The 14,383-nt window shown below is 42.1% G+C and overlaps 1 protein-coding gene across 5 annotated transcripts in view; it reads right to left on the bottom strand.

Moving 5' to 3' along the window:
- MAP2K5 (mitogen-activated protein kinase kinase 5) overlaps window positions 1–14,383 on the bottom strand; it is a 126,976-nt gene that overhangs the window by 70,440 nt on the left and 42,153 nt on the right. For all 5 annotated transcript variants that reach the window (XM_028707251.2, XM_077919055.1, XM_028707248.2 and 2 more), the window contains exons 10-14: window positions 10,919–10,987; window positions 10,750–10,831; window positions 9,839–9,900; window positions 2,767–2,815; window positions 481–554 (exon numbers count right to left, since the gene is read on the bottom strand). In XM_028707251.2, coding sequence (XP_028563084.1) covers window positions 481–554; window positions 2,767–2,815; window positions 9,839–9,900; window positions 10,750–10,831; window positions 10,919–10,987 — 336 coding nt within the window. The remainder of the gene's footprint in view (window positions 1–480; window positions 555–2,766; window positions 2,816–9,838; window positions 9,901–10,749; window positions 10,832–10,918; window positions 10,988–14,383) is intronic.

Here is a 14,383-nt window from a genome sequence, read left to right as displayed (position 1 = left end):
GTGGCTGCAATTCAATTCAACACTGCAGCAAGCTCATGGGTCAGTATCACAGAGGTTCTCAAGGGAAGCCCAAAATGGAAATTAATTAAAATTTGTGCTGCACATTGTTGAAGCCCACCACCATTGTTGCTCCCAATATTAATTTTTACTGTGGGCCAGTTGGGCTCCCCAGGCGATCCTCCCGCTCTGCCCTCCCTTTTGTTTGATCCAAACGCTTTCAGAGCCAAGCTGCATATCAATGAAGTTTGCTATTCGTAAGTAGTAATTACAATATCAGCAGTTTTTACTGTCATTAAACAATGAACAATCATATTCTGATGAAGAAAAGTCACCAGGAGATTAAAAAAAAAAAGGGATGAATCCCCCATTCCCAGCAGAGCCAAGCTTGCTTGCAAGGGGCTCTGCTTGTCTTGTGGCCAGTTTGGAAAACACAAGCTAACAGGAGGGATATAGATGAAAGGGCAGAAGAAATGAAGGTACCTGTGTGCTGACCCCAAAGTCACATAACTTGACTTGGCCTCTTGTATTCACCAACATATTTGAGGGCTTCACATCTGTAAGGGGACAGCAACACATGATAAGGAAGCAAAGCCATACAGCATTCACACTTCATTAAATATAGCTTACTATATATAGCTTATCATTTATAAAGAGACATAAAAGTTTTCTGGCTGCTGTACTAAGTTTATTTGAAACACACACACATCTGTGCTTGCAAGCTTAGGGCTCATCCACACTCATATGGGACTCATATTTTGATCGTATTATGTACCAATTAATGTCTAAGAGCTTTTCTTGTTGTTCTGAGGCTATGCCTTGCAAAAAACACACACCAAAAAACCAAAAAACCAAAACAACAACAACAACAACAACAACAACAACAACAACAAAACACCCAACCCAATCTTATCTGCTGAGTCAGACCTTATAATTTGCATTAGTCACTGGACCCAGTTTCCCCCTTGAACCCACTCACATGTGCATTTGGCTTTCTGAAGCTTGCCCAGAAGGTAAATCAGCTCTCAGGCTGAAAAAGGTCCCCACCTCTAAGTTAAATGCATGGCATGGAGGACTGCAGTTGTATAAGCTCTTTGGTAGGGTGCGTGTTTTGCCATCTCTGCTCTAGAGTGAGATTTCTCTAAATCTTCAAAACAGACAGATAGTGGAAACAATTTCCAGAGGAGAAGCATTAATCAACAGAGAGTATTGTGGTACCTTAAAAGACTAATACATTGCCACAATAAAAATTGCTAGCCTTTTAGGTGCGACAAGACTCTTCATTAATTGCGGAAAACCAACCAGGCAACATAGTATCTACCACAATTTTTATTGGAATTTTTAAAAAATGCACCTTTATTTCTTCAAAAAATAAATAAACCTAGAGAAAGCACTGTGTGTGTGTGTGTGTGTGTGTGTGTGTGTGCGCGCGCGCGCAATGTTTTCCCAAAGCATCTGTTTTGTGATTAATACTTCCATTTTGAATGTGGAAGAATTTAAACAAGAGCCAAAATGGAACATTATGTGCCCATCATCACAAGTGTTTCCTTAATACCAATTATTTATATGAGACAAGCCTTATGGAGGATGAACAGATGCCTTTTCATTCCACCTCCATCTGAGCTATTTTTTACCAGGCTACTGGATAAATGGCATGTGGGCAACTCTTTTCTAGCTGTTACAAAAATGTCAAGGAGAGGGTCAAGAAGTTGAATGCAGTTGCCTTATTCAATACCAAATAGATATTTTAAAAATCCATTTTATTCGAAATATTTTTTAAAAACAAAAGCCACCCTCTCCTCTTGAATTGCATGCAAGCATTAGAGTGCAGAATTCCAAAGTTCAAGGAAACTGAGAAATACAAAACCCTGTTTGAGATGTGAATTGCTAAGAGATAATTATCAGCAGCAACACATATCTACATATACATATGAATGTATGTTTCACCACCCCCTGTGCATTAGCAGTAACAGCAGACAAATTGTTGCTGCTGTTCTGACCCTGGTCGCCTGCTCCCTCTGGAGGTTGCTGGCTATTCTAAGAGCTCAAGGGTGGGTTCACAAATTAGCTCATTTAAAGACTGGATGGCTGCATCAGTAGGATTATCTCTGCTCTGCAAAATCTGCAGTTTGAGGGTTCACACTGGATAGTTTTCATTATGCATATCAGCCACTGATGGCAGATTGGGGTGCTTCAGTTGAAAAGGCCAAGCTGAAACCTCAGCAAGAGAAGTTTGTCACCATGGGATGCATCTGCCATACTTCTCACCTGTACATCAGGTGGGACATCCATTTGGGAGGTGCTGGTGCTGGTCTTTACCCAGAAGGAGCCAATCAGCTCTAAAGCAGGGAACAACGAACTACAAGACTGGGGCCTGAACAGCTGTTGTGAGGTGCCAAATCACAACTCTATGGCTCACATACTACTCTGAGAAATTATTCTTGATGGGTGCATGGCCAGAGAAATATCAAAATGTAAACTGCTTTTCATTTGCTTTGGATGATATTTATAATATTTCAGCCATCATCAGCTATTTCCACTCCCACAATTTTCAGCTATGTTCCAAAACCCTGAATCCCATCCCAGACTGTGCTTATATGCACCAAGCCAAATGTTAACTTTATGCAACAGATGAAGTAGGTTGCTCCCTTAAAAAACCCCTCCATTCTACCAGAAACCTGTTAATCTTGAATACATCATAGTGATTCCTTTTATGAAACTAAACGATTATATGCACTGGAAAAATGCAAAAACAAATCCACAACTCACCTCTATGTAAAATTTTTAAACTCCATAAATATGTAAGGCCTTTAACAACCTGCAAACAGGAGAGAGAAAGGAATGCTTGAAGGTATGGATTTTCATTTTCTAGAGTTGAAACTGGAATCTACCATGATATAAAAATCACAACCAAAAGAAGTCAGATTTTGGCCACCTTTGAGGAAATGTATCAATGTGTACTTTATATATTTTCCCTCCCTTTGAGGATCAAAATTATCAGCCACTAATAGCTTTTTAAAAGTTAATCACCTTTGCTATATCTTGTGGTAGTACATTCCAAGCTTTACTGGAATTCCTGTAATGGAGTGTGAAGAAGCCACAGAAAAGGGGCCCTTGTGTGATCGATATTTATGCACACCCTGTAATAAAAAGCATCTCAAAGCACATGCCTAGAAAAAATGCATTTCTTCTTGTCTTTCTATATAGAGCCAATCCAATCAATAGCTAAGGAATTTAAACGGACAGGGTGTGGAACTTCTTACTTCCTTAGCCCTGTAAATTTCATTCCTAAATCTGTACCATTGCTTTCAAATACCTTGCAAATTTTATAAAGCCTTGTCTAGAATGACACCCTAAAAACCTGATTTTTTTGTTGCCTCCTTTCTGTTGGGTCAGCATTTTAACATGGAACATCTTTCTTGCAAAATTCTGCTAGCTATTCTACACATTTGCATTCATCTTCCTGATTCAAATGTGCCGCTGACAAAGTCTCAAAAACAACAAAATTTTAATTCTTAGAACTAATAAAAGTTGCTTCCTTAGAATTCTGAAAATCTTTTATTTTAAAAAGTGAATAAGGGACTAGTCCTTATGGCAGAAGACGAATACTAGAAACTGTCCACATGTTTTCAAGCTGAGTGTACACAAAACTACAGCAGAAATGGGGTACAAGTCGGGAGGGAAATCAGTTATATCCTGTCCTATAAGAGGTGGCTAAGCATCTTTGTTTTTCACTGTACATATACTGTAACAACACGTCAAGGAGTGGAGGCTACACTAAATGTAAATGCATATTGCTGTTCATTTTTGAATTTTTAATTTTGGATTTTTAATTAATAATAATAATATTTTACATCCAGGGTGACAAAAAAACCAAATATTAGTTCATTAAGAGCTTTTGTACCAAAGCATGTCTGCTGAATAAATACTTATAAAAAGCACACTCTTAACCAAGCAGATTTTTCATTTCAACTTTTTCTTTTTTTAAAAAAAGAACATTTCACAACTACAGATCCAACAATGCCCTGTAACCCTTTGTACATTGATCAGGAATCACAGCTATTCATTTACACTGAATAAAAGGCCATTTCCCGGTTCAGAATGTAGACGCAAGGTATTGAGCATTATATCAAAGAGATGGTGGCATAGAATTCATTTTGACTGAATACTCCAGAAGATATTGTGATATTCAGTAAAGCAGCATTTGACAACAATGACTTGACAAAGCCTTGACACAAATAGTAGTTAGATCGGCCATCAATCACTCACTCTCTTGACAGCTTAAGTGCACATCTTTTGCAGGGAAAAAAAAGCTTCAATCAACATTAGCACTCAAAATACAGTGCATTGTGTTATTGCTTCGGGAATGGAAATAAAAATAAAAATGTGAAGTTACGAGCAAAAGGCAGTCTGGGAATATTTGGTAGCCCTGTCTTAGCTTTGGTACAGCACTGGCCTTGTCTTCTGGTTGCAACTGAAAGATTGTTTTTAAGTCTAGCACCAAGAACTAACAGGTGGAAAGGCTGTGTACGGTGGATTCCATCCATGTTTTACAGAGCAGGAGCAAGACCATCACATTCACTTGTGCAAATTCAGTTCAAGTTTTTCTTAAACTGAATTTGTTAAAGAAAGGATGCAGTTGAATATAAGGAATTGGGACAAGGGACAGAAAAACACACAAAAATATATTGGCAAGTTGATACTTAACCGTGACCCCTTAAAGGCACCAGCAAGACATTTGATCTGATCCAACTGGAGAGCTTCTGCAATCATATCCCCAGCTAAAGGGGAAATCCTGTATCTGGACAGACACTACACATGCAGTTCCCCTCCCCAATCCAATACCGTAGTAGCTCTGGTTAAGAACTTAATGCGTTCTGGAGGTCCATTCTTAACCTGAAACTGTTCTTAACCTGAAGCACCACTTTAGCTAATGGGGCCTCCAGCTGCTGACATGCCGCTGCCGCATGATTTCTGTTCTCATCCTGAAGCAAAATTCTTAACCCGAGGTACTATTTCTGGGTTAGCGGAGTCTGTAACCTGAAGCGTCTGTAACCTGAAGCGTCTGTAACCCAAGGTACCGCTGTAGTCAGGAGTTCAGGAGTAGCAGGAGTAGCATAATTCATAACACACACACTCTTTCTCCACCTTCTCTGCTGAATGGCTGAGTTTTTTTTAAGGTTCTTATCACATAGCCCTGGCTGCCCCATGCACACCTCCAGACTTGCAGGCTCACCTGCACAAGTCTTCCCTGGTGCCTCCAGGGTCCTGTACCCCAATGCTGCTGAAATTAATTGTGAAAGTAGCATTTATTGGAGATAGTAAACTAGATTGTGGTGTGTGCTAGGTTGAGTGAGGGGTGGAATGCACCAATTTCGCCTGTTTGCAGATGTTTCCATGGACCCAAAAGGGTTGGACTGAACTAGAGACTTAAGATTTCTTAGATCAATCACTCAAAGTCAGGTTTTCAGAAATCATGCAAAAATTTGATTTTAGTTTGGCCATGAATCCACTGCGTGGCCTTGGACACAGCACATGTTCCTTTTCTGGAAAAACTGTTTGAAGATGCTACTCCAGAATGCTTGTTGTCAGGCTAAATGCCTAGGACAGTGTTTCCCAACCACTGTTCCGCGGCACAGTAGTGTGCCGCGAGATGTTGCCTGGTGTGCCGCGGGAAAAATTAAAAAATTGAAAGATTATTTTTTTTTTAAAGTCAAATTTTCGATTGGGGCGCCGTCACTAGATGACCCCTGGGGTTCCCTCCCTCCCTCCCGCTCTGCGCCTCCCTCCTCCTCCTCCTCCTCCGGGGAGGCCCTTCCTGGCTCTCGGCCAAGGCTTGGCGGCTGCCACTCACTCACTCGCTCGCCCACCCGTCCCTCCATCCCTGCACCCGGCCTCTCCCCCTCCGTCCCCGGTGCGGGGGCTGCCGGGATCCGTAGTCCCCTCGCCCTTGGGCTCCGCTCCCGCGCGGGGTGCGCAAACTACGTTTCCCAGCGTGGCCTGGCGGGCCGGGCGTTTTGTTTGAAGCGCTCTTCTCCCGGCCATGGAATGAGTGCGGCAGCGGCGGCCGGGCAGGCAGGGGCTCTTCCGCGCAGACCCCGCGCAGCCTGCCTGCGCCCCCGCGGAGATCGGGCGGCAGGATGGAGGCCGGGGATCCCCGCGGAGGCGGAGCGGCGGAGGCGGAGGCTGCCCCCCAGGTAGGGCTGCGTCGGGGGGGGGTTATTTTTGCAATGCTGCATCCGCGCCGGAGGGGACGCATCGGACCGCGGGGAGACCCCTTGGCGTGCGTGCAAGGCAATGCATGCGTTGCATGGAGTGCAGTGCAATGCAATGGCAACGCGGCGCCCTGCATGCATGCATGCAACTTCCACCGGCGCTCCGGACTTGGCAGGTGAGGGGGGTCCCCAGTGGGCGGCAGAGAGAGCCGGGAGGGCGAAGGGGAGCCAGGGGGGGAGCAGCGCTGCTCCCCGAGCCAAGCCCGGGGGGAAACTTCGGCGTCGTTGCGCCGGGTGTTGGAAGCGGAGGCTGGCGGGGGCCCCTCACCTGCAAAACCTGGTCGCCTCTCATATATTTCGTGCATTGCATTCATCGCCCGCTTTCTCCTCCAAGGAGCTCCCGGGGGCGCGCGTGGTTCTCCCCGTGTTATCCTCGCAACAACAGCCCTGCGAGGTGGGTCAGGCGAGTGGCCCAAGGGAGCACCCAGGGATTGTCCTGGCCAGGTGGGGTGATTTGAACCCTGCTCTCTGCCCGGTCTTCGTCCTCATTTAGCCCCCACATGTGCATGACTGTGCATGACTGAGGTTTTCCCCCCTCGTCTTGGCTATGGTGTGAGTCTGTGCTGTTAATTAATGGGGTTCTGCCTTCGGAGAAGATGAGCCAGCCCTCAAGGAGGTGATTATGTAATTTGCTAGCAATTCATGTCCCTCCCGGCGTGACGCTGCGCGCTGATGTCACGGGGCTGTAATGGTGGTGTGCCTTGATATTTTTTTCATGAAACAAGTGTGCCTTTGCCCAAAAAAGGTTGGGAAACACTGGCCTAGGAGGAGAAAGTATTTGTAATTTACAGTGAACTATAGAAATGAATGTTATTTAATAAGATCGTGCAAATCCTCTGGACTGCAAAAGTGAAACACTTTTACTCTCACCAAAGCAGTATGTGCATGTGTGTGTGTTAGAAGCGAACCATGCCGAGTCTGAAAAAACAAGCCCATCTGCAAGTGCTCCAAAGCGATAGCATCAGATTAAAAGATGCTCTTTGCACATGCAGCTAAAGTGGAGAGAATGAAGCTGAGCTGCGAATTACAATGAAAGGAGCCTAAATAGCTGCCTGCATCAGATTAAAGGATTTCAGTTGTCAGCTTGATGTATAATGAGTGTGGAAAACAGGCATTTAATTAAATGGTACATTTTAGAATAACTTTTTGTTCTGCTTTAAACCACTTAAATTATCAAAGCCTGCTTCAGATTTAGCAATTGTTCAGCAGCACCCTACCCCATGACACCTCCCTTCCAACTGGTCTTGGCTGCGGCTTTAAAATTATGATACATTCTCTTCTTAGACTTGGAGAATTCAGCTCATTATCCCCAGCATGGCGTGAAGGGATAAGATCTAATACTAGTGCAACAACTATGCTGAAGCAGCTTCTGGATGGATCATGGAGAGAAGACTATCTGGGACCTTCATGTACACCACACTAATGGATGGAGCAAACAGAATTATTATTGATCTTCTGGGGGAATTAGGTCCTATATATTGGGGTACCTGTATGTTATATGCCTATACGTTGTGCAAGTGCATAACTTAATATTAGGGACTACTCACTTTAGGAAAAAAGAAAAGAAAAAGAAAGAGGGCAAAGGTTTATAGAATTACGAACCATGGCAAAAGGGTGGATAGAGCAGAACTTTTCTCCTTCTGTGCTAACAGTTTAATATGGGGTCACCCAATGAAGCTGCATGGCCATACATTAAAGACTCACAGGAGGAAGGGCCTTCTTTATATACTGCTTAATAAACTCAAATAATTTCCTACCATGAGATGGTAGCTGCTGGCTTAGATAGCTTTAAGAAGGATTATGTAAATTCATGGAAAATGAGTCTATCAAGGGCAGCCTTCTGCAAGCTGCTGGACTACAGATGTTTTGTACTACAGCTCTCAAGAGCTTCAGCCAGTATGATGAGTGGGGGGTGATGGGAGTTATAGCTCAAAATATCTGGGGGGCACCAGATTTAGGAAGGCTATCAAGGGCCATTAGCCATGGCAGCTACATGGCAACCTCTGCATATACTGTATTTTTCTGTTTATAAGACTAGGGTTTTTTTAACAAAAAAATTGGGTTTGAAATTGGCTCATCTTATTCACGGGTAGTGCTGAGGGGTGTTTTCTTAATTTGGAGTCCCCCAAAATAGGGGACGTCTTATACATGGGGGCATCTTATACACGGGAAAATACAGTAACTCTGAATGCTGGTGATAAACAGTATGAATTTGCACAGAAAACTAAGGAAATACAAAAAGGGCTGTTGAGATCAATAGTGGTTTTGCTATGAAGAGACAAAACAAATATGGGAGGTAGAATTGCATAACACCTTTCACAAATACCCAATAGAAATGTATGTTAATTGATGGTATAAAGTTGATTATGCCCTACACTGGGGGATATTGTTGCACTCCGACTCCCATCAGTCACAGCCAGCATGCTCATTGGTCAGGAAAGATGGGCATTGTAGTCCAACAACATCTGGAGGACCCCATCTTGGTCACCCTGTCCTAAACTCTGTAATGTGAGTTATTTACTTTTTATAAAGTCAATCTGATATACTACCTACCCCCCCCCCCCCGGAAACTGAATACAATCAACAGTGCAAATACATGCAGATGAAGAAGAAGAGTTTGGATTTGATATCCCGCCTTTCACTTCCTTTAAGGAGTCTCAAAGCGGCTAACATTCTCCTTTCCCTTCCTCCCCCCACAACAAACACTCTGTGAGGTGAGTGGGGCTGAGAGACTTCAAAGAAGCGTGACTGGCCCAAGGTCACCCAGCAGTTGCATGTGGAGGAGCGGAGACGTGAACCTGGTTCCCCAGATTACGAGACTACCGCTCTTAACCACTACACCACACTGGCTCTCAAGTGTGTTTCACTTGACAAAAACTTCCTGGTAAGCATGTAATAAGATACAAGTGAAATGGAATGCAACATTAGTTTCAAAATATATAACAGGATTGCTATTAGGCTGTTCGAAAAACATGTGGTTTTTATGTGGCTTTTAGAATTTGTTTAGAGTACTCCAACATTATCAAAAACTGAAATTGAACTTTAATGGCAATTTCCAGACATCTCTATGAAAACAACTTTCAATTGATGAAACTGACAAAATTAAAGAGACTACAGTACGCCAACATGAGAATTAATAATTTAGAAACTTTGTAGGGTGTTTTCTTATAAGCAGACTTCTTAGGCTCCAACAAATTACAAACCAAACTTATTTGCGATTCTCCAACACATACTAGAAAAGGAAGAGGTTTTTCCCACCCCCGTTTTTAGAGGGGAAGTTGTGCAGTCTGTTGCACCAAAAACAACCAAGGGTCTTGGGGCCTGTTGAAGACTAACAGATTTTATCATGGCAAAAGCTTTTGTGGACTGAAGTCCAGAATGAAGTTAATGCTACTCCTCAAAAGTTCACACCATAATAAATTTGTTAGCTATCAAGGTGCCCCATGACTCTCACTCTTCCCCCACTCCTCATCTTCCTATGTTATTTATATCTACAAATATCAGCTGTGATATATATTTAAGTATTTAACACTATTATATTAAAAATAGAACCCCAAAGTACTCACTGCTACGGCTATTCTTCCCAGTACGTGTTCTGGAATTTTCCTGTAGACATCCAAAGAGCCCCCTGCAGGAACAAACAAAACATAGTTAATACCAAATAAAACAGAGAGGAACTTGCTTGTAAAGATATTGACTCAGAAGAAAGTATTAGCCTGTAATAAGCAAAGTGAGGTCCCCCTTGTTCACCTACAGGGCTGGCCCAAGCCACTGCATCATCTGAGAGGAAAGCACAATCCTGGAGTAGTGCTCCAGAGTTCTTTTGTGATATTGCCAGGGATAGGGAGGAAATATCCTGCTATCAAAATCAATTGCTTGACTCACCTGCTCAGGTGCATCTGCCTTGCTCATGTGATACATTTTTAATTGGATGAACAATGGGGTTAGATTGCTAAGGAAACCCAGGCGAAAAAATCTCTGAAACTCTTTAATCCTGCCATGCCCAACCCACTACTGCTTGCTGAAAACACACAGGACAATGGGTGAGCTAATAGGCTTATTTAAAGGAAAATCTGTGCTGGTGACTGAAACATTACAAGCGGGAACAGCTGTTTTGTCAGTAAAGACAGATTGTATGGAAGTTGAAAATATCAAGCAACAGATAAAGCAGCATTTACTTCTGTTCTATTTAAATTTTCAATAAAAAGTCAATGCAGCTCCATTGAGGAAAATGTAACATACTTAACATCAAGTAATCATGACTCTCGCCTGCCTGATGTGTTAAGGCTTGTGAAAGGTTATTATTTTTAAAATACCTCCTAAAAAAAAGAGGAAAAGACATCTTGCACCATCTGTACTAGGAATCGCTTTGTGCTTCTTTAGGATGTGCACAAATGTTCAAATTGATTTCCCAATTACATTAAACAAAAAACAAAAAACAGTTGAGGCTTTTCAAGAATATGCAAGCACCACTCACCATCCATGAATTCAGTACAAAGGGAAATCCTGTTTTCTACAAAAAAAGCACCGTAAAATCCTATGATATAGGACGAATCACACTGCAGATGAAGAAAGAGAGAAAAATGCTGTCAATGTTGAAGACACACTATACATAGAATCGAAATGTAAATGCTAGAAAATTATACCTTGTAAAGAATTTCTAACTCTGACATAATCTGCTTTTGAAGTTCCAGTGTAATATCTAAAGGGATCACCTGAAAGTAAGCATCAGAACATTATATCTCATTACATAATGCATGTGAACACTGTCAACAAACCTATATATTTTTCAGGTGGCACGGAAAACTCCTGCTCAAGTCAACTGGCTACCACCAACAGACTGCCAGTTTGTTGCCAACAGAATAGGATATTTTAAGTGAAGATCAACACCTGTAAAGACCTTGGCTACCAGTAACTAAAGCTCACACCTAATAAGTTACCGGCCAGTGTTGCCCGTGTTATCCCTGACCATCCTTCAAGGCACCTCAGGGTGGCACACTGGTTGAAAACCAGGCAACTACCAAGTCAGTTTTATCTGACCCTGGGAGTGGCAACACATTTTAAATAAAATTATGGTGTGTTCTGGAGCTCCCTACCATTACATATCAGACAGGTACCATATTTATTGTCTTTCTGGTGCCTACTGAAGTTTTTCATTTTCCAACAAACCTTTTAGGTAGAGATTTTTATTTAGATTTATGTATTGGATGTGAAATTGTTTTTACATATGTTTTTATTATTGAAATTTTTATCGTTAATTGCTTTAGGATGTTTCATGGAAAGTGATTAATAAATTAAAATATAATAATAATAATAATAATAATAATAATAATAATATACACTCCCGAGGATTTTGGTACTTGGTTGAGACTCAATAATATTTTGCAGGATTAACACAACCAACAATACATGAGGTTGGCAATGGAAAGCAACATGGCCTCTGATTTAAAAACAAAACAAAACACCACACACACAAAAAGAACCCATTTCTAAACCTACATTTTACAGTATTGATGTCTGTCTAAACAGAGAAAAAAGAGCATAACCAGTTTCTATCAAGAATTTGCTTTAGGGTTATTTATAAAAGCTCTCACTAAACTAAATTGTAACTGTAATAGAAAGGCTGCCAAGAGAACATTTAACACATTTCTCCAGATCAATAGTCATTTGCCAACAATATTCACTTACATTTTTTTTCCAGGGTGGAAAGCTTAAAACAAAGTAACCTGCTGGAACACTGTATCAATTTTGCCCATTAAAACAACAACAAAATTTAACCCTCTATCATATCTAAAAGAGATTGCTTTTCCAATTGTTAAAACCCTGCTCGAAACCCAGCTTCCCCCATTGCAAAAGCTTTAGCCGAATATTGACTGGATTCGATGTCACGGATGGCAAATGCTGCATCAGCCAAGACGTGAAATGAAGAAAGTCCCTGAGCTGCTGTGAATTACAGGCACATTGATTTTTAAGAATGGAAGGGTCTTAGCCCTCCTTCGCACAAAATGGCTACCACATGGCTTTTACTCAACATTGCATTAATGCTGCCAATTGCTCCAGGCCGCAATGTGTTCACGAGCAAAGGCTTGTCGCAGAGATCGGCCACTATGACACCATCTCATGCCGCACCACTGAAAAACTGTGGCCACGGCATGCCACATGAAACATCCACTATGCAATTTTAAGGAGTTTCCGTTTTCTCCAAAGTAAGTTCAAAACAGTAATCATGGTACATTCACCACTGTGGACTTAGCCAGAATTATTTTAGGACAGAGGCAAGTAAACGTTTTCTGGAAAGGGTTGCATTTCCTTAGGGGTCACATGCTAGCAGTGGGCAGGACCAGGGCTCAAGGGGGGCAGGGTCAAATTCTCTTCTTTCTTTGTCACCTCTGTCACCATCTTCTCTTTCTCTCTGCAAGGGAAGATGTTCTTGCAAGAGGTCTGAACCGATTGCTTACAGAGGACTTCCCCCCGCCTCTGTTTTGGCTTTCCTCCCCATTTTGGTCTTGCTCTGCCTACCTTCTTTCCTTCCAGTTTCCCCACTGTAAGTAAGGCTGAGGACCACACGCAGCCAACTTAGAGGATGCTAGGAAACTGCAGGAGATCCAAATTCTGGCTTGATTTGATATTGAATCAGTCATGCATAAACCCACCCATTTCAACATGGCACAAGTTCTTCTCAACTCCCCAAGCTCACTAAAAGTAAACCTTTGGAATGCCCTCCCCAAAGAGGCCCACCTGGAGAACTCACAGCTATCATTTAGCCACCAGCTTTTAAAAAATGCTAATGTAAACATGTAACTTAGAGCAGTTTGATTTTACCACCTATTAAAATGAGCTAGTTTGCACACATTATTACCTAAATTGTACTTCTTGTTTCTGACTACTCTCTTGGCTGCCCTGAGATACAAAATTATGTTGAAGGTGCAGGATATAAAATATGTCAGCAAACAGGCAGCCAGGATTTTCCTGTTGGATCACTGACTCAAAATAAAAACCAAACCCCCCTTACCCAGGAGTAAGCTTTTTTGAATTCAGTAGGAATTACTTCTGGGTAGACATGTTTAGAATTGCACTGTAACTCTGGGCCCTAAATCACCTACATGAATTTTTTAAACATGATTTTAGTTACTCTAAATACAGAAATGGACAAAGGGTATTGAATACTGGGACCTGCATTTGTATTCTGGCCCCATATATTTTATTAATTTATTTGAGCGGAAGTGTGCCAAGAAAAGGGGTGGTAAGGAAGGAAAGGGGTCAGGGGGCATGTTCATACAGTTCGAGTGTAACCCATTTCCCAATTTAAAATGGGAAACATGACTCCCAGCCCTAAAATGATTGCCCCGCCTTGTGTTAAATAACAGCAGCAACAGAAATAGCAATCAAGTTCCTATCTACAATGGCTTTGACACGGAACACTGCAAGGGGAAAGGGTTAACCCTATGAGAAATACCTGAGCCCATTTTCTCCACTTCTCTCCTACACCTCCAGGACAAATAAGGATGAGTTGTCAAGTTAAATACAAGCAGTCAAGTGACTGAATTATAATTTACTCGGTGCTCAATTTAAATTAGTGAGAGGCTATTAAAATATACAGTATAGCGATGGCAATTCATCACCGGCTGTCATGGATGACTTCATCTATTTGCTGGAATGGTGTGCACGCCACTAAAGGGAACGAGAGCAAAATCACAGGTCAAATTAAGCTGCAACTCCATTTTAATTCACTTATTTAATCTGTGGTGACATAATTGTCTTTTACAGTATGTACAACTCAGAGGAAATTTGGGAGTACGATAGTCAGTATACAAATGATTAATCAAATGGACCATTTAAATGCTAGGTTAAGAGCAAGGAAACACTGGAGTTGCAGAACAGCACACAGCCTCCTCACACAGAAGGCAAGGGGAGGGATGCTACCTCCTCCGTCGTGTGGCTTCCCGCAGGAGGTAGGAAGGTTCAGAGGGCACGTTCCACAGGCATCAGCTGATAGGAAACCACAAAGCAGGAGTTTCTTGCATATTTAATTCATATAGATTTTGCCTCTTTTTTTTAAGTCACAGAAAAAGTTTTGAAGTGGGAGGGGGAGTATAAACTGCTGGCACCCC

This window comes from Podarcis muralis, chromosome 14 (genome assembly GCF_964188315.1).
Source record: "Podarcis muralis chromosome 14, rPodMur119.hap1.1, whole genome shotgun sequence".
Taxonomy (NCBI): Eukaryota; Metazoa; Chordata; class Lepidosauria; order Squamata; family Lacertidae; genus Podarcis; species Podarcis muralis.
The sequence above is the reverse complement of the archived record's forward strand: the minus strand, read 5'-3'. Positions and strand labels throughout refer to the sequence as shown.